Source organism: Lates calcarifer, linkage group LG4, assembly GCF_001640805.2.
Source record: "Lates calcarifer isolate ASB-BC8 linkage group LG4, TLL_Latcal_v3, whole genome shotgun sequence".
Lineage (NCBI taxonomy): Eukaryota > Metazoa > Chordata > Actinopteri > Centropomidae > Lates > Lates calcarifer.
In genome coordinates, this window is record NC_066836.1 from 8,287,716 (window position 1) to 8,315,703 (window position 27,988).

At 41.1% G+C, this 27,988-nt stretch overlaps 1 protein-coding gene across 1 annotated transcript; it reads right to left on the bottom strand.

Moving 5' to 3' along the window:
• Positions 1-35: 35 nt before the first annotated feature.
• Positions 36-27,966, bottom strand: colec12 (collectin sub-family member 12). Its single transcript, XM_018676210.2, has 10 exons — positions 27,402-27,966; positions 24,258-24,308; positions 7,581-7,703; positions 4,840-4,926; positions 3,714-4,757; positions 2,834-3,400; positions 2,550-2,692; positions 2,290-2,399; positions 2,020-2,162; positions 36-1,077 (listed from the first exon to the last, which is right to left on the bottom strand). Exons 1-10 carry the CDS (start codon positions 27,406-27,408, stop codon positions 1,058-1,060), a joined length of 2,295 nt encoding a protein of 764 aa, XP_018531726.1. The 5' UTR covers positions 27,409-27,966; the 3' UTR covers positions 36-1,057.
• Positions 27,967-27,988: the final 22 nt, after the last annotated feature.

Below are 27,988 nucleotides of genomic sequence, written 5' to 3' on the forward strand. Positions count from 1 at the left end.
CAATATTTCATAGGACAAAAAACACTGACTCCACACACAGTTTCTTTCCCACTTTATTGTAATAAGTGTTCTGGCCTGATCCATAGGAACTTGGTATTTTAATTAAGGCATAATAGGCCTTGAGCCAGATTACAAACTGCTACTCAGTCCTTAAAGCATTATATGAATTTGCAAAGGTCAATCATATAACAATAACAACTGATTATGCAAATAATAAACACGTAACATATTTAACATATAATATTTGGCATAATGAATAAATCATCTTATAATGGCGACATTACAAAACATTTACATATTGTTAATGTATGCCTCACACTATATAAAACTCATACTGGCAGTCTAAAGTCTCAGAAATACTATCCTTCATAAAACAGCAGCACTGCTCACACTGAGCATCTATTTTTAAAAAATGACTTTGATATTTCAGTTTGCAGAAAGGTGAAATTTATACTAGCTTTATTTTTTATTTATTATCTGAGTTTGCAGTCATTTGCTGGTGGTGAGTGGGTGCTCATCGTTTTCCCGGGAGCTTATTTCTAAGCACAGTTCTGAATCAGTGAAGTATTTGTCAGTATAAAAATAGCATATAATCTATTAACAACATAATCCTCTGGTAAAGATTTTTTGTGAGTGTAAAGCTTGAGAAGGCAGTCAAGAAATAAAATGATATGAAATTCGATCCCAACCAACAATGTACTGTTTGTGAAATATTATTTACAGATACACCTGTACAACAGTGGCTGCACCAAATAATGACTTAGTATAGCCTAAATAAATGACTACATTCTCATGTTTGCTTCAGTACAAATGCTAAATCAATACCATAGTGGGCTGGCTCTGTGCTTGTTCTGTCTTCTGCACCATACTGTGATGTAAAGTGCCCTTAAGACAAAGATCAGTCTCAGTGATGCTCAGCTGGGCTGGCTTTATCTGAGGCCTCTAATTCATGTAGAGCTCCTCCTTATATCCTTCATTATCCTCCCATCTTCAACCTCAACTTCAGCCTCTTCATCTTCTTTCTCCCAAAGACAGCTCACACTGTCTTAGATGGATGCTATAAAACTGGAACATTAACTGTGAAAGAGAACAACAAAAATATATCACTTAAGAGAGATTTTATGATGAGCTAACAGGCTAATATATTTACAGTTATAGCAACATTTTTTTATTTCAACACATAGCCCTTTATCTCTGAATCAGCCTTCTGGCGCCTTGGATCTCATGTTTGAATAATAAAAACACTTCTTTGGGAACATATTTGTAAGATGAATGTTTTATCTCAGCTGTCAGACCTGCACTTCTTAAGAACAGGGCTGGCAATTTTCAATATTTTTCTACCTGTCAACAAATCCAATCAAAATCAACAGTGAATTTATCACAAGTTGTCAAAGTCTGATATATTATAGCTTGTTCCTCTGTGTCATAGACCTTTGTTCTTGTCCAGAAACTAACTAGAAACATATGAGTTTTTTAGTCTGCTGTTGTTTCCAAAGTCCAGAATGAACTGTCAAGTTCAACTTTTTTACATTTTCAATGAAGAAGAACAGTCCATGAAGAGCTCAGAATCATCTATGTACATCTACTCTACATTTACATGGCAACTGAGTCATCTCAGTCTGCCGATGAGGACAATGTGCTACAGCTGAAAGCTCCATAACAAGTGAGTAAGTGGATTTTTAGCTGAGATTTTGTCACTGGGCACTGTAGTTTATTTTGAGCCAATTCCATTTACTGTATACCTTCTTGGTCAAAACCAGTTCTCACTACAGCAAAAAATAGTCCCCATCCTATGCGTTGTTAAGTCCACTCTGAGTAACACTACAGTCTTTTCGGAAATTATAAATTTGTGACCCATTTTTAAAGATTTACATATGAAGTAGGATTGAATGAACTTGGAAGTAAGTGCCACAGACTGAGTAGGGAAGTCTGACAATACGGAGAGACATACTAACATATTGCTGGATTTGGTCATGCACAAACACACAAGTAGAAGTTTGATACATAGAGGGTACTGACGGTCAGAGGCACGTTCACAGATGAAACCGATGCGGTCAGTGCAGTAGAAATCATTCCAGTTGGCATTATGGATAAGACCAGCACAGTCCTCGCCATCTTCATGACCATGAGTCCAGTTGTCAGGCTGGCCAGGCTTCCACTTCCTGATAGCGACAATATAAACAATGTGTATCAGAGTTCAAACATCATAGAAGCTTGTTATGAAGTAGAGAAACACTAAAACACATGGATTGCATTTGCTGTAAAACCAGTTTTTGCTGGCTGACTTACTTGAAAACAGGTATGGTGCCATCCACCCACTTCCAGATGTTTTCCTCCTCCCTGTCAGTAAGGCCCAGCCAGAAATAACCTTTTCCTGCAATTGCACTTCTCACATATTGCTACGGACAGAAGAGCAACAGACATTTTACAGGATGATTACTTCAGGAAAAACAAGTTTGTGGTTTTTGTTTAAGCAATTTAAATGATTTGTTTCATTCTTTAAAGTCATTGATAACATTAAAGATAGTGTCTGGGTCTGTTTTATCTACCTGTTCCTCGTTGTTATTAATAATGAGCATATGAGATGACATGTTGGTACAAAACTGGTTGGCCTCATCAAAGTTTAATCTCTGAGCACCAGTGGAGAAGTAATAGCAGCTGTCTCCAAACTTCCTGAACTCAGGTGGGCAACCTGGAATGATTCATTACCAGAGTGTCACATTATAGAAGTAAGATCACTTAAGAAGTCATTTTCACCAATGATGATAGAATTATTGATATTTATAATGAGCCTCATATCTATTTTTTAGTGTTGTGTAATCTCTTAACTCACCAGGTGGTGCAGCAGTGGTGACAAGGGGCTGGACCTGTTGGGACGGGAGTTCTGGTAGCTCTGGTAGCTCTGGTTTGGGATTTTCAGGTGGTCTGGGGAGTTCAGGGACATGAGTGACCTGAGTTGGCTTTAAAATTACAGGAGGTACAGGTGCAGGTAGCCCTGGTAGCCCTGGAACACCAGGAGGGCCGATGGGTCCAACAGGCCCACGAGACCCATCCACCCCTGCAGGTCCTGCTGCTCCTCTGGGCCCCTGTGGCCCTTGCGGTCCTGGCATCCCCGGCGGTCCATCCCTACCAGGAAGCCCTGGAGGCCCAGGATCACCTTTGTCACCAGGGTTTCCAGGTCGACCGCCAGATCCTCTAGACCCTTTAGCCCCCGGAAGACCCCGAGCACCGGGTGCACCCTTTGGACCTGTCGCGCCTGGTGGTCCAGCAGCACCTTTCTCTCCTTTAGGTCCCACCAATCCTGCCATCCCTTTGTCTCCTTTATCACCCTTTTGTCCTGTCTGACCCACTGGCCCCTGGGGACCCTTTTCACCTCTGGGACCCCTTGGACCTGGTGGACCTGAAATATGAGAACAACAGATAGATGCGCAAAATGTGTCAGAATGTACGATTTCTGTTGGAAGTCTTAGCAGTTTACCTATCACTGGTGGTACTTGAAGTTGAATATTGTTTTGCTTATATAACACCACACCAGAGACCAGCAGAGCTATAATCATAATCATGGTCAAATATCAGTCAAAACCCATAGATATGGTTCTTTTGGGTGGGTGGTTCCTTTCATTGTGTGGCCACCAGAATTGGTGAATTATATTATGACCTAAAATTGTTTGACCATTTTCAGGATGCACACCAAATCCATCTTGTGTTCTCACCCTGCAGAATGGTGAAGTTGGTGATGAGCTGAGAGTGCTTGCTGTCCACCACCTTCATCTCCTCCATCACCATAGACAGGCTGTTGACCTCTTTGTCCAACCTGGTCGCCAGCTCGTCCTGCTGAGCTCGCAGCTCTCTGCTCTCTTCCCTGGCTTCCGTCACGCTACCGTTCAGCCCCAGTAGCAAATCAGAATGCAGCAGCACCGTCTCAGCGCAGGACCTCAAGCCATTCAGGTCGGAGCTGATGGCACCTAGGAGCTGGGTGGTGAAGCTGACGTTTCCAGTTACGCGGTCCATGTCATTCTCGTGTCTGTCTAACCGTGCTTCCATCTCATCAAACTTAGATGAGGTGGCGTTATCATGGTCCCTCTGGTGGTCCATCAGCTCACGCATGCTCTGGTCATGTCCCTCAGTGAGGGCTGTGGCGTTCTGGATCTGACTGGCTAGTGTGCTCAGCTGAGCCCCCAAGTCATCAAGAGCTTCCCCATTGGACCGGGCCAAAGCTGAGTTGTTGGCTGCCAAAACCTGGAGATTCTGAACCTTTTCCTTAAGCCACTCTGTGTCAGCCCGGTTCTGTCTGGCTGTCTGCTGCAGACCCTGGTAATCATTCTTCAGTTTCTGCACTGCCTGGCCGGCGTCTTCAATCGTCTTCTGCAGCGTGCTGAGCAGATTGCGCTGCTGGGACTGGGTGATGTTTAGCGCACTGACACTAACCTGGGTCTGGCTCTGCACTTTGACCTGGCCCTGTATCTCTGACTGGAGCCGCGCAGTATCTGTCTGGAGGTCGTCAATCATGCCACTGTAAGACTTCAAAGTCTGGTTGAACCCACGCAGTGAGGCAGCGTTGTTTTGCAGAAAACTCTGCAGGGACACATGGCCATTTTGCATGTCATCTCCTGTGATCCGAAGCTCATCTAGGATGTCCCTGTTTCTGGTTGCCCTGAGGGCAATGTCATTCAGTTGGTTCTGTAATGCCTCCAGATCTGACTTGAAAGTCTTGATTTCAGTTGTGGCATTAACTGACTTCTGTCCTGCCTGATCATCTGAAGGGGTGATACACAAAAAATGTCCATATTAATAGAAAGTAAAAATATGGCAATCTAATCTTGTGTTGATGATACTTACCTAATTTCTTTAAATCTGTCTCCACAGCATTGATTTTTCCTCCATAATTCTGCATGCCCTCTGTGACATTGTCCATTCTCTGGACCACTGACAAAAGAGGAAAGAGAAAGTGTAATGTAAATAGAAATGCACTTATATGGAAAAAAGCCATGACTCAAATTCAACAGACCATCCTATCCCTACTGCTGCACAGCTGATTTTGAACACCAGAGGGTGCTGCTGCGTTCATACCTCTCCAGTGAATAACTGGAAACTCAAACAGCAATTTTGCACACAGGATGTTGAGCAGGGATGAGAGTTTCCTAAGATTTTTGTAACTGGGCAACTGTGTATCTGTTGATCGATACAACTCTCAATTTTCCAAGCACATTCACAAATTCCACTTCACGGGTATAAACAATGTCAAACAGATGATGAATACCACTGTAGCGCGCGCGCACACACACACACACACACACACACACACACACACACACACACACACACACACAAACACTATAACTCTGGTTCCACTTTCTCTTTTCCTCCTCACATCTGCAGCAGGAGTCCATCTCCTCTTCTCCACAGTTTGTTTTTCTGTCGGCATGTGGGCGTCTAAAAACTGTACTGGAAACCATCCTAAGCGTTCACTGTTATCATTCCAGAAGTGACAAAAACAAAGAGCAATAACATGCACTTGGGACAAACAAGATCACATGGGACCAGTTTCAAAGAGTGGTTGGTCAGCTGCTGGGACTTGGAGTATGCAGCCTGAATTGACTCTCCTTCTCTTTCACTTTTTTATCTTTTAGAGCACAGAAATACACTATATGCCTTATTTGTTGCTCAGAACATTAATTCAGCCATTTAAGATTACTATATTGCCAGAGTGCTACCATAAAAACAAAAATGTAGTATATATCAGAAATACCTGCTACCTGCTTTCCTCCCTGACCTTTGAAATACCTCCTCATTCCACTTTGTTAATCTTTCCATCCTCCTACAGCCCCTGTATTGGAAAATCATTATGAGTTATATAAGGTTGCTAATTTCAGTAAAGCTTATTGGCTGCCTATTGTGACCCAAGTTATGAGCCATAATTAGGCAGTTACCCAATGTGACGTCTAGCAGAATAATGCTGATCCATACAACATTGAGAAACATTTAGATTAGTGCAGCAAACTGTCCTATGTCTGCTACTAAACTACAGTATTTGTAGTGTAAATGACGGTGAAGATGAAAAACACAAAGACAGAACCAGCCTACTCTGGTTTTTCACAAACTCAAACTATTTTGGACACTTGCAGCCATTTGTGAGTTAACCTGTGGTTCATGAGACAACAAATTGCTACCAAGCCATAAAATCTCCTCTGGGTTGTTAAGCCAGAGTAGTTGCTCCATGGTCATCTGGTAGACATTAGAGCCAAACCATCAAAATCACATGGGCTTTGTGCTAACACAGACCCAAAGCTGGAAACCCAAAACAATCCTGACAGCACTTACAAGGCATGATTCAGATTTAGATCCAAGCGTGGAGATGTTTTGAATAAAATCATTCCCTACTGGGTGAATGTGCTTTTTCTTTGTTGGCTGAGGTACATGGTTCACCAGGTGAGGGTGGCTGTGGAGCAAATAGGACTTAAATATTTTGATATTTTGTCAAGTTTCCTATGATTGATTCACAAATGTGTAAGACTGGACAATACACAAAGTACATTCCAGATTCATGATCCCTGTGATAACTTGAATTCCTTTCTGTTTCTATTTAACATCACTGGTTCAAAGAGGGAGAAACAGCAACAGTATGTTGCAGTGAAGACAATGCTGCAAAACAAATGTGTGTCCCATCTAAAGCGATGACTAATCTCACAGAGATATCAATTCAGTGGAGAGTAAACAATGGATATGGTCAAGGGACTTTCTTCAAGCAGTAAATCTTAGACAGCACTCTCTGACTTGGCTCAATTTAGTTTTCCATACTGTCACCAGGGATACAACCATTTGGTTTTCATGAAATCCTTAAGAGTGAGAAAATGCTTATGGGGGGGTAGGGGTCTGGGGGGGAAAGGGAAATTGGAAAAACAAAAAACAGTGAAGCTATTAAAGGATACGTTGGGTGCAATTCTATATTCTTCTTATTTGCAACAAAAAAGCAGTATTGCCTGTGTAGCTTAAGCCAGATACAGCTTATTACTCCGTGCCATAGAGCTACAGCGTTGTCTAGAAACTATCAAAAGCACTGGGTGACGTATTCCTTCACTGCCATAAACATTGCACTGTAGTTACACTGTAACCTCAGCCTCATAGACAAAATCCTGCTGCTGGAAATATTCACAAGAGCACCAAATGTGTATATATCTATAAATAGCTCCAGATTAATGCATTTTCTCTTCTGGGAGTAACATTTGCTAAATACTACAGTGTCCAGCAATTTCAGTAAATCACACAACCTTTTATATAAATGAAACTAAAACAACTATACTATTGTGTTTTTAAAGATTTATGTCCTCAGCATGAGGACTCCATCTTTTTTTTTCATGGTATCTGACAACAATAAATTGACAAAGAATGTATAATTATTTCAAGCTTATATAATAATAATAATGCATTAATGTACTTGTAAGACTACATTTACTTGATTTTGAATTTAGCTATTCATAGAATAATATGAGATCAAGGTTAGAATTAGAAACACAAGAAAATCGCAGTATAAATGTCTTGTGCTAAACAACATGCAATATTTTATTTCAGTTTTGACTTACCTTTGTATCCGAGGACAGCCACTGCTATGGTGAGCAGGGCACAGAGCACATATAGGAGTGCAATAGCTGCCCGCAGTGCCCAGTCATTTTTACACTTGGTGCACTCAGTACCCTCCTGAATTCCTGCAACATACAACAGAATCTGCGTCACAAATCACTGCACAGCATGCAGTAAGTCTGCTTCATTCTAATAACATGATGCACTGTTGAGAAACAGTAGTAACTCAAATATTGTGCAACCGAAGCAAAGACTTCATTAAAAACGAGCCAGAGCTTTTCATTCAAAAATGAAATCACACGGGATGTTTTTTTTCCCCTCATTTCATAACTAAGTTTAGTGCAGCATGACTAAAGTGGGACATGCCGTGCCTTTCTTCAGCCAAGTATATATAGAAAACATTTGTTCTCTTGAATAGGCAAGAGGAGTCACTATGAAACTTTAAAAACACTGCACATGTGTTCTCCATACAACAGAGGAACCAAAACAAAATCCTATCATTCCCCTTCTAGGTCATTCCTCATTGCTATCCTACCTTAAACTACACAGCAGTGAGGTTTTTGGTCTTTCACGTCACATAAATTCACTAGCCCAGTCCCACCATGTGATACAATGCTGAACATTATACTATAGGCAGGATGTTTACTTGACTTCATTTCAACTGACCAAGCAGCCTTTGGCAAGCAGTGTGAGAGGGGCAGCTGGTGTACGTTCACAACAGGCAATAAAGATCTTTCTGTAGATGGAACAAACTTTAAATCACATTAAGCAGGAAGAGAGAATTTGGGGAAACTTGTAATGCTTTACCAGACAGGAAACTTATTATATAAATGGTGGACAACTATGATTAATTACAACTTGCTGGGATTTCAAAGCTGACAGACATCGATACAATGGGGTGAGATGGGGTAAGAAAGATAAGCAGCCAGGTGATCATACAGGCCATCATACAGTGAATACTTAGACAGATTAGATATTTGTTGTGTAGAAATATAATTATTACTTTGCTTTTGAGTATGTTATGTAAAGATTACGCTGAACCACTGAGCCCAACTCTTATGACAGACGTTAAAGTCTAGTAAATAACGATACTAAATAATGCCTTTGGGTTATGTCATTCTTTAAAGCACCATGCTGTTCAAAACATGCCTTTTGGCATCACGGGTATGTTTTTTGTTTCCACTGTGGGAAGCTCTAGAAATACTCCAGCTGGACCGACATCTCCATATGACTTCCTCCACAAACAGGATCAGAGGCCCAGCTCTGTCCCTTTAAGTCATGTCACCCGTGATGGGACCCAATCTGTAGCCAGAGGAGGCTCCATCCTTCCCAGTCAGGTCAGGGGTGGGCCAGGACCACCAGAGGGGTACTGGAGGTTTGGCCTCTCAGCTTTGGACCCACACATCTGTGCAAACATCACATCTGACCACCTCAAAGGGGCCCCGGCCGTGGACGCAGACATGGATATGCAGGGCCACTGTTGTCCTTATGTGTGCTGAGAGCTTCATGTTGGGAGCCGGAGTAGAGAGCTCCATCAGAGAGAGACTCCCCCCTCCCCCCTGGTCCTGACCACATGCTGCTTAAAGGACAACATCACACCATGTAAACAAGCAGCCAACCGTCTGCAGGTTCTGGGTCAAGAGCAGGGCAGCGGTGGTATTTCTGTGTTCATCTGAGAGTTTGAACTGGACCGGGCGATATAATATGTGTGTTCCCCATGCTTGAAGGGTCACTGACTTTCAAATACTTTCTCACAGTCAAAACCATTTTAGATGTTCTAATAATTAACTTTTATACAAACCCCCTGCTACTAACTCACAAGAACAAATTTGTTTCTGGTAGACAGCATTAGCCAGCTTGTATCATAAAAAGCAGTCGGGACCATTGCTGTCAACAGACTGCTGTTGACTGCTTTTCAAGACTGTGTTGAGTCATTTTCAGGCTTTACATGTTTGTTGATTAAATCCATATTGCTGTGTCAGCATGGTGTTACTACACCTGCTGTAATCGTACTGAGTTGTAAAAGTGCTGCAACCATATTTTATCACTGTTCAAACAAGACGGCTAAGGTACTTAGAGTAGGTACTTGTAGAGTAGGTAAATGATGAGTTTTCAACAGGATTTAAAAGTTGCAACAGATGGGAAAGATCTGACAAACTGTTTTTAGACTATTCCGCAGTGACGGGGCAGCCATGGAAAATGCTCAATCACCTTTGGGATTCCGACCTGGAGCGTGGTCGTACAAGCTTTCTGCCCATCATGGAAAAAATGGGTAAAATCATAACTGAAGAGGAAAGAGCTTCAACTGTCAGCACCATAATCTAAATGCACATGTGGTCTCTACACAAACTTTAAAGCTCCTCAAGTCAACACGGTCACTATTTAGCACATACTGTGTTGTATAACCTGGTGGAGACAGGTTACAGACCCAGACTGTCATGTTCTCACAGCAATGATGCTTCCACTGAATGAACATGGAAATTAATTCTGGGCAGAACAGCCAGTAGCTCAGTCCAGGGTCGCAACATTTTCCCACTGCTCGTCACTGGAGTGTTTTTTCTTTCCCTCCAAGGGATTTTGCTTAAGCAACAATTCTGTCAGCGATGTACTACACAGTAATGATGAAGAGAAAACACTTCCAAGGTAGCCGCAGTATTCAGTTACATAGAACCCAGAAAGAAAAACTACTGGGTTTCTACATCCATACTACATGTGGGCCAAGTAGTTCTCACAAACACTTTGATGGCTTGTTTTGTCATAATTACATCCACAGAGGATGTTAAGGTATGTTAAGGTAATCATAGTAAAATACAGCATACATTTCTGAGACTAAACTCATACTACCTATTATCCCGATGATGATAATCCAAGTACACTACAGCAAAAAATAATCAGATATGCACAATCTTTTCAAAGTAGCACCGTAAAATCCAAAGATCATGACCAATTTAATGCCCAATTTTGAGAAAAGAAAATCAAACAGAGCCTTAAATCCGACAATACCTCATTAATCACTGTGTTATGTTTCATGTCCATAGGACTGTTGGACCATGACCTCTTGCTGTCTACACACAAGACTACCGCAGTGCATAAACATGCTGACACATTCATGTCATGAGCTGACTGAAAACACATTGCTAAACTAAACGGTCTGGTGCAGAACATGGGAGGACTGTGGATGCTGAGAGTTGAGAAGCTGGACAGCAGCCAAGATGTCCCAATCAACAGGCTGGAATCCTGCCATATAATCCCCCACGAGGTAAATAAATGCCAGAAAAGCCTAGAAAGACCAGAGGTATGGTGGAGTATACTGTCTCTTACATATTATTACTGTCAAGTGACAACCTTGTACCTGTTTTGGAATGTTTCTGTTTTTATACAGTCATGCACTGTCTGGGCTTACGGACCAAGACAAAAATACATTTTCCATATAAGCATGAGCACTTATCTCAAAGCTGCTTTTTAGCTATGCTAGCAGGGTGTCTCTAGCGGTCAGTCTGTCCACCACCTGGTCCAGACTGACATACCATATGTCAATTAGTGGATGGATTGCAATGAAATTAACTACAGTTCTAATGACTCTGGCAATGCCCTGACTTTTCTTCCAGTACCATCATGAGGCTGACAATTGTGGTTTTGAGTAAAATGTCTCAACAACTCCTGGATGGAGTGACATTTAGTTCAGACATTTGTGTGACCTCAGGATGATGTGTAATAACTTTGGTAACCCCTTTAACTTTTCCTCTGGCGCCTTCATTGGGTCAAAATGTTAATTTTCCCAATACTTTGGTTTATGACCAAATATCCACCGGCCTCATGTGTACTTTGTGTTTAGTGATAATTAGTAAATGTTAGCACATCAACATGGCCAGCATAATACCATTAAAAATTAGTATGTTAGCATTGTTAACCTTAGCATGTTAGCATGCTGACATCAACACTTAACTCAAACACTGCTGTGCCAAAATCGAGCCTTACAGAGTTGCAGGGATGGCTGTAGACTCTGCATAGTCTTGCTAAAATCATTTTTGGTAAGGTGACCTTTTGCAGGAACATCTATCAGCACTGTAATGTTATTTGTGCATATCTAGGACTGGTCAGATGCATCATAGTAGATGCCCCCATAGTGATGCATGTCAGTACTGATACTGAGGAGAAGTTAGAGTCAGTTCAGTTGTGGTTTAGTTTTGTCATTGTTAATTAACTCACTGCTGTGGAACTGTAGAAAGACAGCAGCAAAAAAAGAGAGAAGAGAGACAGAGAGACAGATGGGGGCAGTCCAGTGTGGTGTCTGCAAAACAGCTGTATTTCATTTGGACTCTGAGTCAGTCAAAGAAAAAAAAAATCTCAACACTTATTCCCTTATTTCATATACCTGCCATTAGACTTGCCTGCATGCCCCGTCTCACTCCTGGCTGGCAGTGGAAATTTCCATGGCAACACAAAGAAAGCCTGTACAGACCAGAGCCTTTTTGTGTGAAGACCCTTTGTGCAGAGTGTTAATAATATGTTATATACAGTAACTGGGTGGCTACCACAGGAATTCTTTCACTTCACAGTCTTCCACTTTGTGTCATATGAAAGCTGAATATGGTCACAAGCCAAAAACCAGTAGTCACACAGATAGACCATGCCTCTCTGCTCCACCTGGAGGGAGTCTGACATATTATGGATCTGTCAAATGCTGCATTTGTCTCAAATTTCCAGCGGGAAAACACATATTTTGTGGCTATATTACTGTGTGGTATCTGTCTACAAACGCACAAACTCTCAAAACTACAATTACATCTAATTGTGGTTCAAGTTACAGTTTGTAATTTCCATAATCAGCCTTGTACTGAACAGTTTGGTTTAAGAACCAAACAAACCAAAACACACACAAGTAGACACACAAAAATATAACAGTCGAATACTAATGCTTCATTATGACAACCCACTTGAATGAAGCGTTTCAATGAATGTGTTATTTAGTGGGTAAGACATGTAATGCCACTGTCATAGTTAGGCATAAGATTTCCATTCAAAAATATCTCTTGGTACACACAGTCCACATTCTTGAGAGCCCAGACTACAACCAATTCACATTTTGTCTCAGTGGAAGTTCAGCATCCTTTAGACTGGTGCTTTGCAATCCTGTGACTCCTTAAAATGATGCAGTGTCTACTTGTTTCCTTTGGGCTGTGAGCAGGTCAACCAAGTGTGATTTTTCCTTTCTGGAAATTTGATTTTTCTAGAGTGATCATTTCTAGAGGAAAAATATAAAAAATAGCACATACACACAGATTTTTGTCATCTCATCCCAGGTGACCCCTCCACATTTATCATTCGGGAGTTTGGTTTAGTCACTTCTTGTCAGCAGATGTTCTACACTTGAATTTAGGTAAATAAAGTGATATAAAAGATGCTCTTCTGTAATGTAGGCAGATAAGACGGATGTGTTTCTACTTATTTATCCTGTATAGTGCAGCTTGGGCTTGAGGAACTGGGGAATGGTGCAATTGACCTCATTCTTAAGACAATATAGAACCTTTAACGGGGTTAAAGAAGGTGCACTGGGGTCGTGGTGTCCCCCTCTGGCCCTTACAGCTACCCCAGTATTAGTAGTAACAGTCGCCAACTGGAATGTTAACAAGTACACACTCTGCGACAGAGGAAGTTACCACTGAGACAAATTACATTAGACATTAGGTTCCATGAATTGCTGAGCTAGCTTAGCATGCCTGAGCTGTTTTTTTCCCACTCTCTGCTAACAGGTTTATGACACTTTAAATTGTGCCCCAGTCCTCTAGAACATCTGGACCTTGTTACAGTGGAGCCAAATCAAAGGACGCATGCAAACATTTGATACATCATCCCTTCACAGTAAGCATCATAAGACAAAAGGGGCAAAGTTGGCATTAGGCTATTTTAGGTGTTTTTATAAGAAAACTCCTCAGTGGTGTTCACTTCCTTTTTGAGATGCGTATCAGGATCAGCGGTTTACAGCCACAGATCTGTACATTAAGTTGTTTTAGAGAAAGGAACATATGGACGGCTGCATGTCTGAACAGGATGAGATGCCCTCATTACACACGCACACATTGCCTAAAGCTGACAAAGCTGAAAAGTGTCCTTTGAAGGCCCTGGCCACAGACCATAACATAAACACCATACTGGGATATACAACGTAGACAGGCGTCTACATCCTCTTCAGCACGCTATCATCCCTCAAGTCTTTTACCGTATAGGCCTGCAAAAAACTTAGAGGCCGAATAAAAATTATTGGAAGGGTGTCTTTTCTTTCTGTTAGAGGAAAGGTAGTCTGATTTTATTTGGGAGAGCACAGAAGGTAACTTTTTCTCATCCTGGATTAATTCTTCCCTTGTGTGATTTATTGTACAAGTTTTTTAAAAGTTGTTTTTTTGGTCCAAATATTCCCTAACACACTCAGCCATGTGACACAGGTGTCATGTAATTGATTTGAAGGACAATGAGACACCTGCTCATATATGTATGTGGCTATAGCATCATCTGATTTAATGGATATATATTTTCATCAAGTGTAAATTAAATATTAAAGATTGCACTTAATATCTGTAGAAATAATGCATATCATTTAATGCGACAAAACAAAATAACCCCTTAACCACTCAACATCCACTGGCAAGACTGCCTATCACCACCTGCTCCTTATGGCGTCCATAAAGATCCAAAGATTTCTCTGCAAAGTTTACATAACTACAAGTCCGTCAAGTACTCTGGCATGCCTATGAACAAATACAAGTTCAATGGTGGTTGCAAGAGACACTGAACAGCGGTATGTCTGTTGACAGAACCATGCGAACTGAGAAAAATGGTATCCTTCAGTGGAAGAGAGGACAGAATTGGAGGGTGGGAGGGCCTTTATGGTGCATAAAGAAGGAGGAGGCTGCTGTTTTTTTCCCTCCAAAGTACTAAAAGGCACAAACAGAGCCTAATTGGTAGAGAAAACAGTTAGATGGCCTATTAAAACGTAGATCCAATGAAGCAGTGAACATGGAGTTGATTAGAGCTGGTTTTGTCATCCCATCTGTGCTTAGTTAGAAGAAGACAGACTATGACATATAAGTTATATATCGTAATCCCAAGAGACAGACATTTAAGCATGCAAGTGTGCCTTATAAACAGAGCTGGGCCACTGTATTGGGGATACTTTGTGAGGCAAGATTATATATCAAAAAAGTCTTTGTGTACCAGTCAGCAGTTTCCATTAAAGACTGAAACTCAGGCTCACTGTGTGTGTCTCCCAGTCTGACAGAGCACGATGTCATTAGGAGATAAAAAGTTGGAGTCATATCTGCTGGCATGAGGTTCAGGGGGAAGAAATACAAAACTATTGACTGTGTTATAGAATACAGCATGTGATGCGTGAGCTGGCGAGCAGAGGTAGTGTTGGCAGGCAGGATTTTTTAATGTAACTGAGAAGTAATATTCCTGTGGAAAGCTGTAAAATGCAACTCAAATAGCACCTGCATCTACACTATTAAAAAGGAATGTTTTTAAAGCAGGAGCACACAACTACACTAATACACGCACACTTAGCACTCGTTAACTTACGATAAGGTGTATTTCAGCTCCACAAGAACACTTCTCTCATCACTTGTCATTTAAAACTAACACGCGTTCCTGCTATAAAGACTGACTGCATTTTATTTGGCATGACGGTGCTCTAAAAATCAGCCCAAACCAACCACGAATTAGTGTACACTTAACATAAATATGCTGTGGCTCCACTAAACATGGTCTAGGATATTCAGTCCCACCTGATAATTTATCATCACACAACTGAACGCAAACATCAGTCCAGCACTGCGGTAAAATCATACAGTTCTTTCTCTTTAGGGGCTAAGAAAGAAAATGCTGAATCAAGCTGTAGATAAGGTTCCGCATTAAATTACTTATATGCACTATCTTGTAATTCATAGAATTTTTCATCCCATGTGCAGAACAGAATATTTCCAACTAAAGAGCAGAACACTTACGATAAAAAAAGTGCTCCATTAAAACTGACATTTCTCGATTACCCCTGCTCACATGTGTAAATTTAGAAAAACATGGAAGCCATAAACTAACTTTATTGGCCTGTGTGGAGAACAAGAGACCCCCTGGCTCCTCCTGCTCATGTTCCAGTGTTGGCATGTTGGAATGAGGTCATTTCGAGTAAAACAGGACCATGTGAACCTCAGAGAGGGGGTGGGGGGTGGTCATTGATCCTCACTTTCACCACGTCAGTCACACCACATCTATTGTTTAGGCTCTGACTTGTGACTTGTTAGAACTTTCAGTACATGTTCCTCTGCTCTCACTGTATGTGAACGTGCACGGTTATGCAACAAGATTAACTCACTCGCAGTAAAGGCAGAATTCAGCATTTGGCCTCTGAGGTTTGTTCAAGAAGCAAAAGTTCAGTGATAATGATTAAAAATGGAGGCAGAGACTGTGTTGCAACTGAAACAAAAAGATGGAGATTTAGGTCAGTAAAACTGACATCATGGATCAGAAGCTTGTGACTTCTACTTCTACTGTTTTTACATAGCGTCAGACAAAACCTTGTTGGAACAGCTTATAACAACAAAGCCCAGAAAAGACATCTAGCCATCCATTAAAACTGGACTAAATAACCTTTATTTTGATGGGATTTTGTGTCTGTATTCAACATATAGATGATTCTACAGGATCTGCTGGACAAATTTGTTCAACAAAAGTGCTTAAAAAGCTTCCATCTCCAACTTACATTCATCTGTAGACTAGCTGTCAAATTAGTTATATTCTCCCTAATGCCAGGGAGAAACAATGAAACTACAAATTGAAAGTCACAAAACAGCAATAATATAAAGAGCACCTACATATAATGTACCAACTCAGGCATCTGGGTAGTGATTAAAAGATGCCTGTCTATTTTCTTGGTCACAGGTCTCACAAACAATGTAACAATGTCACTTAAAATGCTATGGAACTGCAGAAGTGGTAGTTTCAACAGCAAAATCCAACTGTTACAAGCTGCAGTGTGCTTCATAGCTAACATTGTGTTCCAAAGGCGATGTAATTTATATCGTCTGCCAACACATGAAACTTTGTTATTATAAAAGAACGGGACACGGGACAAGCAGAGGCCACTTCAATGACAAAACCCACATTAGATATAAAACAATTTCTGTCACATTTACAGTGTACAAGACAATCTAGTGAAGTAAGAATTTAAAGGATGTTGTATTTTTGGACTGGAACCTCCATGAAGCAATGTGCTGCATCTCTGATCTCATTATTTCTCAAGAACCCATTTTTGTCCAACTAATTATCCTATTACAGAGGGAAAACGTGCAGAAATCTGTGTGTGAAATGTGGATTATATAAGTGTGATCAACATCAAATAATTCTTTAATTGTAACCATGTTATTCTGGAGAGAGACCATTTTATGCATACTGGCTCCCACAGTGAAGGCTCACCGAGAACTATCTGTGCCTTGGAAGACACCTAAATATCAAAAAGCCTGACTCTACCTCATCTCAACCTCACCACAACAACATAAACACAAATAAACTGAGACATATTTTGTCACGCAGGTTAAGAATATTTCATTACACACTCATGAGAGCCCAAAACCGCTGCCCGGGTGCCGAGTCGAACACTGGAGTAACTCCACAGACCATCTGTGCAGTCGGGTTTTTGTGTGGTCACGCCTGCTGGGTGGCCCGCCGTGGAAACACTTAAGATACTGAATCAACAACAATCATCACCCAGCCCCGATGTTCATCAGCCTGTGTCTGCCTGAGTTGGTGCTGTACTCTATCCCATCGCCACACAGCACTTTCAAGCTGCATCACCCAGTAGAGCCAATAAAACCACACAGTGTGGGTCCAAGCAGCTGTCCAGCCAAGTCTGGCTTTGCTTACAGGGAAAGACGCTGACCATGGAGAAGATGGTATCTCACTGCCTGCTCAGGCCATTGAAGTTTCACTGTGTTCCATGTTAAAATTTGTGGAATACTTATGCAATGTATTATTAAACTAACTTTTTATTAGTAAATGTCACATTCAAATTGGTCGACATGCAAAAAAAAAAAAAAAAAGCATATTTCTGACTTATCAGGCCATAAAGACAGTTTTAATTGTATCTGCTAAGGCACGTCACCTTTTTTTCAGATCAGATTTCTGCTCTCAAAGCACTGAATAACTTGCCCGGTTCGAGACCTTTGAATTCCTGCCTACATCTCTGATTTTTCAGTCTTTCAAATAGTTCTGTTCTTGTGCTCACTGACAGCTATTTCCTCAGCTGGAACAACTGAGCACATCAGAATCTTAAGAATGAGAAACGTGGCCACAAAAATGGACGTGACTGACTCTCTACAGGTTGTTGCAAATCAGTGAACTGACTTTAACATCTCTTAAATCAACACGTCTCTTTGAGTTACAGGAGAAATGACACTAATCGGAGATTCCAATCAATTGGAAGAAATCTCCAAGTAAAACTAAAACTATCTAGACTCTGACTAGATATTTCAAATAGTAAATGAGAAGCTCTGCTTTTGTGTAATGTGGGTGAATCAACAGTGAACTACTCTACTAAACTACTGTACACTGTGCAGTTAATCCTGCAAATGTAAAAGTTGATCTAAGCATGTTCAGACAGACTTAAAGTTTCTGATATTTCCCTCTGCAGCAGATGTGGATACACAAACACATGCCTGACTTGAGACGGTCACTGAAACACTTGAGAGTTGAGTCAATGGAAAAACTCTACACGGCTGGCTTCTTTGCACAACACGCAGACATATTTCAGTATCTCCAAAAATACAAGCACTAAAGCATAAACAAGAAAAACACTGAGCAGTGCGCTGGTTCTGAGCCAACGTAATCACAGCCAGAGCGACCAACACACCACAGCCAGGTCTGAGTGTTGGATAGCGAGAAGCACCGTGACTCACAGCAGAACAAAGAAAAATACACATTTTTCATTCTAGCTCTCTGCTGTTTTTCAAAGAGAGGAAGCAACAAGGTTAATGTTGGCTCTCTCTGGAGCCAAAAGACTTCCATTAAGTGTAAAACTGATGCAGGGACATATGCAGAACTTCTTCACCCAGCCTGTCTGAGACAGTAGACAGAAAATGGAGTCAGACATTTCCAGTATTGTGTGTGTTGTTTTTGTGACAGAGCCAAAACCTGCTGTGACTGGGGAGCTTGACAAACATCCATTATGGGAGAGAAGAGGTACCCTATCAGATGACAGTTGGTTGCAGGCGTGTCGTTACCATTGGCCAACGAGTGGCGTGAAGAAGTTTGATGAGGTGGTTAGGCCGATTTCGGTCAAAACAACTACAGTTATACATAAAACCACTTACTGACAGAAGCCTCTCTGAAACTCTTGAACTGTCATGCTTTATCTCTGAAATCCTTTTTCATCTACATATTGAGTTAATAAGAGCTAATCTCTAATATCTGCGGTGCAATGTCATTACTGTATGTGTCTAATAGCCAGATAAGATGGAAGGCAAGGCAGCTGGAACACATTTTGATCTCCAAGCTTGATAACAAATGGAGCCTTGCAGGGTTGGATGTCTCTTTATAGTCACATGTTTCATATTCCGTCCAATTACATATATGACCATGTCTTATCTCTGACACTAGGCAGTCCATTTTAACATTTGGCACTCTTACTATCTACGTACACAGATGTTGAACAATGTGTCTTTGCCGCTTCAAGCAAATTTAACTCCCTCCACCCCTCTTATCTGCATCTTGTATGTATTGTATTTATGAGAATTAAAATTATGGTTAGCGTTGAAGAAATGCAACAATATTAACTGTTGGTCTGCAAGCAGTCTCCAGTATGAAAGTGAGATATACTACACAGCAGTCAACCACCCTGATTTTCACAACTGTAAACACTGTTCCCACAGACTAACTCAAACACCGGAGATTCAAGACTACCCAAACACTAAAGGACCCAAGAAACATCACAGTTGCGAGACATGGGGAAGTCAAGAAAGGTTCAACTATGCAGATTTCCTCTGACCTGTGGGAGCAACAAGCAACTAAGCAACCAATCACACTTGTTCCTTTGTTAACCTGAAGCACGTACTTGTCACCTATTCCATTCAGCAACATAAAACAAGCAGTTATAGTACATCCTCTGAACAGCGCTACCTCTTCAGGGCAGTCTGGACGCAACATTGAGCCACTATTGGAAAGTGACGAGGCTGGGGATAGCTGGTTAGCATGCTTACTTCAGTAGAACCAGAAGCAAAACATTTCCACTGCTTTCCACCACTGGAGACAGCTCTCAGTGAGTAAAGTTTGATATTGAACTTGCAACGTTACTTGCTAACGCTGTCTATGTAGCGATAGCAAAACTTAAGAATAGCTCCTTTAAAACAAAATGGACAACCACATCCCAGTTCTATAAGATAGGCCTTTAATAAGGTACTGGGACTTAAACAAGAAAATTAATTACTTCATGGTGTGCCAGTATACCAGGAATGTGAGAAAATACTCTGACATAATGTATGTATAACATGTGTATAACAGTGTTGTCAGTAGACATAAATTGTGCTTGACAGAATTGCTCAGTAATGTGTGGAAAAACTGGGTAAAAAAATTGAACAAAATTAAATGAAATAAAAATAAAATAAAATAAAACAACTATTTGACAACTAAGGATCTCATAAAAGACTGAAAAACAAAACTATAATACCATTTCCCCTCTAGTCATTATCATGATATTTTATGATCAGACATTCTCATGCTTAGCTGATGTGAACACATTCCTGTACTGACTAGTAAGATGTGCTACACCAGACGTCTTTTCTGCACTTGAGTCACTATCACTAGTATTAACCAAAGACCTAAACAAAGGACATCTCTTAAGTGCAGGAGTCTGTTCAACCGACCTGCAGCTGACCTACGCCTGCCTGTCCCACCACTAACGCTCTGAGCAGAAATCCTCATGGCATGCTTAACGCTGGCCCCCACTGGGATGCAGTGATTTGTGCCTTGTCTGGGATGCATTCCCGCCTGTCATTGGTCAGTCCGGGATTGACACACCATCCCTCTGACCAGTCACAGACCACTCCTTTAAACTTCACAGGTCTGGAATAAGATCAACATCAAGTCAACTCAGCAGTGTTCTGTGTTATTTTGTCTTTGTCTCTCCTTTTGTTATGATATTAACTTTGTAATCCCTTAATGTTTTCTCCCTTTCTCCTCCTCCGACTCACTTTGCTCTGTTATTGAAAACACGAGCGAGTAATCTTTCATTAGGACAACAGAACACAGACTGCATGCATGCATGCCCTAGAGGGGGTTGTAAGTAAGAGGCAGGCATTCTGAAAACATTCTTTTCTGGTAATAAAGTCCCCGTAAATTAAAACCACTTGCTGTTTTGCTCCCAAAATAAGTCTGGCAAGGAATGCGAGTCCTCAGCTGAAAATAAAACTGTTGACAAATGTTTCTACCATGAATTAAACAGAAAAATAAAAGCAGATTAATAAAAGCAGAGACAAACACTGAGCAAAGAGGAAGACTACAATGGAGACGGTTGTAAACTGTAGAAATAAATAATAAATTTGTAAAATCATCTTCACTTGAGGTTGTTTTTTTGTTTTTTTTTACATCCCCCTCTTCCCTCTCTCTCTCTCTTCGGCACATTGCTGACACAGCACAGCCCAGTCATGGACCCTGAAGGCCCACAATGCCTGCTCCCTCTCCACCTCACTCTCTCTCTCTCTGAGTATATATAGGCTCGCACTGAATAAACTTCCAGTATGGACACAGGAAGCGGCTCAGCAACTTCTCAGGTTTGGACTCACTCTCAGTGGGATAATAGACCTCTTGTGGAAAGCAGATGTCAAAATGAGTCAAGCACCTAATTTCTCTCCACACCAAAGACATACGAGAAGCAGGACAACATAATTCTCTGCCAGTACACAAGTATGTGTGGAGGAGAAATGAAAGCAGTTCAACATTTTTTAAAACATGCTTGCTTTTTTTTCCTAAGAGTGAGATGAGAAGATTAATACCACTCTCATGTCTGTAGGTTAAATACTGCAGAATATCTCTGCTTTCAGTCTTTATGCTAAGCTAGGCTAATCACCTCCTGGCTCTAATTTTATACTTAACACACAGCCATGAGAGTAGTATTGATCTTCTCATGTAACTCTCAGTACTAACTTGGTTAAAATCTCTGTAAAATTAAAGCAGGTGACCCTGTCCCTTCAAGAATACCAGCACCAGGTTGCATTGAGTAAATCCAAGTTTTTAAGGAATACTCTGTCATGGCAGCTATGTTAGTTTGAGTGCAGCTGTTATAATCAATGCCAATGACAACCCAGATCCTTGGCAAAAACACACCAAAACATCCATAGAAATTTCTTCAACTGCTCCTGCAGGATAAACCACTTCTCCACGGTTAATCCACATTCTTAATATGTTCCAAACAGTTCTTGACACTGTAAAACTAAAGCAGTGTATTTAACTATGTTGTCGAGAACCTATGAGTAGTTATGAACATACTGAACATACAGATCTGTGATGGAGAAATTAATCACGTTGCAGGAGAATTTAGAGAACTTTCTGTGGACATTTTGATATTTTTTTGACTTGTTCGAACCTGCTGGTTGGAGTATTTGATACTGATAGGGCTGATTTTCTGTGCTGTATTCTTTAAGCCTTATCTGCTCCACTACAGCTGCTCAGTAGCCAGATGTTGACGAGCTGACTATATAGTACAAATGTTCAATATATCCTTTTCTGGAAAAAGTATTTTTAACTTTTACAAAGCATACTGAATCAACACACACATATTGAGATGTTAGGCACCAAGACGTGCACACGTGTAAACTGATGGTGATGACACACAATGTGGATTCCTACTGCACTCACACTTCCTGACATATGGCTGCTCAGTGCTTAGATGACACACATACTCTATAACACCTCTTAAACCAGGGAGACCGCTGTGACCATTTCAACTCACAATGTTGAAACTTGATCTCTGCTTTGGGACAGAAGCAGAGGAAAGTTGTCGGGAGATACTAACTCATCACCCTGAAGTTGTGGTTCTTCACAGCTATGCTATCAAAGAGAGAAAAAATATGGCTGCAAGCAGCAGTTTATGGTGTCTGAGTAGTAAAGGGAACAACCTCCAAAGATAAAGAACCAAATTTGACCATTACTACATCAAATCATTTAGAAGTGCCCCCTTTAGGACAAAAATCCTGAAATTGTAATAGTCAATTCAGAGTCACTATCAGCTGAGGTGAGTCAAATTTAAGTGACAGTGAGCTAATAAGCAGTGGCCCCGAGATGGTATCAAAAACTGTCAAGAATCAAAAGCTAGTACTAAATGCTTGGTTAAAGAGGCTATTTGTAAGTTTTCTCTGTCGCCAAAGGTGGAATCTTGCCCACAGCAGGTTTTGGTGGCAGTCATTTGCCAGAAGCCTCAACCATCGTTGGGTTTACAATACAAGAGGGTAGAATATGTCGTCTGAGCAGCGCTACATCTTTAGGGCAGTCTGAATTCTGCAGTGAGTTGCTATCGGAAAGTGACGAGATGGGCGGGGGCTAGCATGCTAAGTTCAGTAGAGGAAGAGAAATGATAGAAGCCTTTGGACACAGCTCTTGGTGATGTGTTGTTGAAATAGTAATATTTCTCCTAGACTGGTAAGTAAACAGGTGTAAAAGCTAATGTTGACTATGTAGCAATAGCAAAACTTACAAGTAGCTCCTTTAAAGACTAATGTGCTTAAGAGGTTTGGTTCATTATGACTCTGTGCAAAAAGTAGACATCAAACTTAGATTAAGTATTGCCACAGGTTTTAAAATGTGTCTAATGATACCCAGCCCTACATACACAAGCCAGAAAACCTTCAATTGCATGATCAGTTAAGCTAAAGTAAAATGTTACTGTTTGTTTGAATAAGTAGTGATGACAAAACTCCACAGTCCTTTGAGACCGATAGAACCACTCAGGCAAAAACTTGGTTTTCAAAAGTAGTTTTGCATATTTTCCTAAAATCTCTCTTTGTGGAAATGACTGTGGCTTTAGTCAGGGGATCTGTTTATACTCAAGGAATGTGTAAATGTAACGGTTCTGAATGTGCCACACTTAGCTGAGGAGTTACCAACATCTGGCCGATGGGTATAATTTTTATTGCCTGATGCGAGGGTGAGATTATTGAACCTGTCTGGAAATCCTGGCTGCTGTGGTTCTTACAATTTCTGGGAACCTGATACATACAGGATATTAGGAGGAAATGAGTGGAGCCATTTTGAGACTAATTTTTTGGTTTCAGACCAAATCATCTTGTGTAGTTTTGTGCCGAGTGAAACAAAAGTACGCTGAGATGCTGATAAGGTTGCAAAGTCAGCCGAATGGTCAGGAACACCCAGGATGCCGCGGTTTCCCTTTCCCCTGTACCCCACTGCTGTTATAAAGGAGAAATAATAATGAAAGCAGCGGCCAAAAATAAGTTTGTCTCCGGGAAATGAGGTGTGGCCTCCTTTTAACCATCGAGATTATTGTAGGTGTGTTACAGCCAAGAAAAATACTGTATTTAAAGAAAATATTCTTTATGCAATAATTTGGATAGTTTGTATTACTGATGCATCATAGGGGATATGAACTAGTGAAGTTGCTGGAAGTCAAGAAGTCCCTTGATACTTACCAAACCTCTTATAACCAAAGGACTGCACCTCCTCTTCATCAGCAAAATCGTCTAGAGAGAGAAAACAGGAACAAATGAATGAATTGTGAATTAAAGATATAATGAACTACAAAACTACTCATGCTGCAGTTAAAGAGTACACAGAGGGAGACTGGGACATTACCTCATGTTGTTACGTAAGAGTCCAAGCATCTAAATAATTAGAATTATTTATACAAAATCTGAAGCCAAGGTCCACTTCCAAACTTTTTTCCAAAGGTCTCGCAGTCTTCATCAGCAGATAGTTTGCTCAATTTTCTGCAAAATCAGCAAATTTTATCCACTGATGAAGACTGTTGAAAGCTCCAGTAAAAAGCTAGTAAGTGGAACTTTTACTATCAATTCCAAACCTGTTGGTCTTTTAATCAGAGGCTGTATTGTTTCAGAAATATCTGTTTTTCTTACACGGCCACAATAATGCAAAACTTGTCTCATCCCAGTGAAGCCATTCTTTGTGCAGCGTTTAATACTAAACAAAAAACACACCCTGTCTCGCTCAGATGAGCTCAGCTCTTTTAAGTAAACTCTCTGTTTCTTTCACTTTGTGGGATTACTCCCATCTCCCATGGCCTGACAGGCCCTGAGTGTCGTCTCCTTTCAAGCAGCTCTTATGCCTGTGGGAAAGTACTTTTGCCAGCTTCAAAGCTTTCTCTCTGCATCAACATCCATGGCCAGTGAAAATAAAGAAACGCCACATGTCCCAAAGATCTCCAGGAAAAAAAAAAAAAAATCTCATCTCATCTGTAATGCCAAAAGCACTGAGGTGCGGCAATATGAGAGCAATGGCTGCCCATCTGAGAAGCACAGACTCAGACAGGGGAATGAAGAAAGTTGATGGCTGTTGGGACGTTGTCTTTTTAGTGGTATTTTGCATCTTTCTCTCTCTGAGTTTCAAGTCTGGAGGCTTTCAGAAATTATTGTTCCTGGGGCTTTAAACTGCCACATTGAGTTCTGAGCAGACATCTCATGACAGAGAGCAGATGAGTTAAGAGGTGACAAGAGCCATCTAAATAGTTGTAAAAAACATTGGAAACCACAACTTACTTCAGGAATTTGCCTTTCCCAATACCCTCCAATGCCCTGCTTCCTGTTTGTGCATCCAGGCTACATGATTGTGTCTCATTATGATGGTAATGTTACCGTCAGTATGTTTGGCTTCTCTAGAGCCATTCAGGGAAATGGAGTTCATCACATTTTTACTCTTCAGGGCTGAAAACTGAGTTGGATCTGAAAATGGATATGTGAGTCAAACTCAGGGTGATCTGGATTTGGGGATGAGCACTGCTGTACGGGGGCCATGATACTTAAGAAGGGCTGATAAAGATCACAGGGATAGATCCAAGGAAGCAATGATTTGGTGATAGTGCAGGTCAGAAGTCTGACCTAGGTTAAAACTGGGCTTGTTTTTTCTCTTGGTGAATGACTATATTTCAAGATATAACTAAGCCTTATTTTACAATGAAATATGGTCATTGAACTTTTGACCTAGCCATCTTTTGGCCTGCACATCACCAAATAAGTGCTCGCTGGGACTGACAGATTACTACAATATGCCAACATTTTCATAAAAATGATCATAATTTATCAATATATTTTCCTGCACTCTGTAACATGTTTGTGTTGTTTGTTTTTCTAGTGACTATTTGTCCATAATTAGAATCAAACAAACATCAGAAGGGCACTGAAGCACCATGGGAATAATAAGCAAAAGAAGTTCCTGTCCATCAATAAGAAGCTTTTAGCCACTTTTCATGGCCTAAAGTTCCACAAAAAATAGAGTAAAGGGACCTTGAAATAAGATGTATTTTTGTCAAATTGCTCTTTCCAGGACCAAGAATGAACCTTTAAGCTCAAGACCTTTTTCTTGTGGTTCATCTATCCTGGGCAATCAAGCAACCAAATAAAGAAATTGTGGCTTTTGTTGATCCAGGTGCAGAATGATCCTACACCTGCACAGCTAGAGGTAAACAAACTCAAAGTGTCTCCAGTGCTGCCAAATTCTTATAAAACCAAACAAGAACTGAAAAAGGAAACATTATTTAAATATAGCAAATCTATAGAACAAATCAAAAACAAATAAGCTGCTACAGTCCTCCAGTGAAGTAAATGCAAACAAATGCAGAACCTGTTAGTTCATGTTAAGTCCCACTGCCTGCCACAGCAATTACAGTAGCAACAGGAAGTGGCACGTGCCACACAGATTTAGTGTGAAAGCAGAGGTTGTTCATATTAATACCCACAGTTCAAAGCAGAGCATTAATGTTCTTAGATGAACCACGAGGTGGCAGAAGTCATGTAGAGTTTATCCTTTGAATCGAGGGGTCAGCTTGTTGACCTATGAAGTGAGTGAGAGAGTGTGTGTGTGTGTGTGTATGTGTGTGTGAGAGAGAATGACACGAACAATGTTAATTTAGCAACATCCTAAACATCAGGTCACCGCATGATAATCACATCTGGGCAGCAGCACAAACCCAATAAACCCTTTACTTTAAATCACGAGCCCGTCAACCGCTGACCGCCATTACTCATGCGTGTTGTTTTGTTCTGTTGTATTTCATGTAGTGCGTTGAAAAGCAACAAGTCATTGGATTAAGGGGTCCGGGTGAGAGCAGGGCGCGTGTGCGCATCAGCGTGCGCACCGAGTTTTACCACAATAAAGCTGTTAATGTAGCGGCAGTAACGTCTGACTCAGTGTTTCCCTCAGTACATGTCTTAAATCACAGCGTAAAGTGAAAAGAAATCAGCTTAAGCGCACGAGTAACTTCATATTTCATTACCAGAAACAATAAAAGTGAGTCAAACTCCCATCTTGGCGGAGCTATAATCATATTTTGGCTTTGCTGAGAGTAGTTCCTTTAGTGTAGGTTAGCGTTTGATGTGCAGGAGCGGCCAGATGCAAAACAATCCCAAACAGAGTCCCTTAATTGAAACCAGATGTCAGACGCGAGTTGTAGCCCACGCATTCCTCCGTCTCTGACTGAAGAGAAAGAGCGCAGAAAGGTGACAAAGAAAGAGCGAGAGGAATGTTGCACAGGCTGAAAATAGAGTGCGCTTTAGTTTTCAGTTTTGTTTTTTTTAATTACCCATGCCTCTGGATGAGCCTACCTTTCATTGTGGTTCACAAGACTCTACCGCAGCGAAACTGTTGTTTGAAGTCACATCCACAGCATCGCAATGGCATTTGCCCAAAAATCTCCCCCTGAGCGCCACAGCAGCACAGCACCTTGGATCTGCGAGTATCCCAGTATTCTCTGTTTCAGGGTGTAAAAAAGTAAGAAAAATAAAAATTAAATAAGAATTATAATAACAATCAAACTCCCATCCGTAGCTGTGGATAGGAGAAGACCTCCTTCAGCGCAGGTAACGTCAGCTCTGCGCCTCAGATGCTGCAGCACAGAGAGGAATGAACTTTGTTCAAAGTGGGGAATGCGAGTAGGAGTTACAAAGTCAAGGGTGGGAGAAAAGAATAAAAAAACGGAGCTTCTTATTTATCTGGGAGTTTGCAAAGATGCTGAATGAGGTGAGGGTGTATCCTAGTCCAGCTCAGCACTCTGATGCTACCCGCAGCGGTAACCGGAGAAACTGAAAAAGTGAAGGAATCTAAACGTGAGAGGAAGTGGTGCACCCGTAGGGCTGCTCGGAGAAAACCACGTGTTCCCACATCTGAGCGCACCGTCTGCACCCCTGGTTGC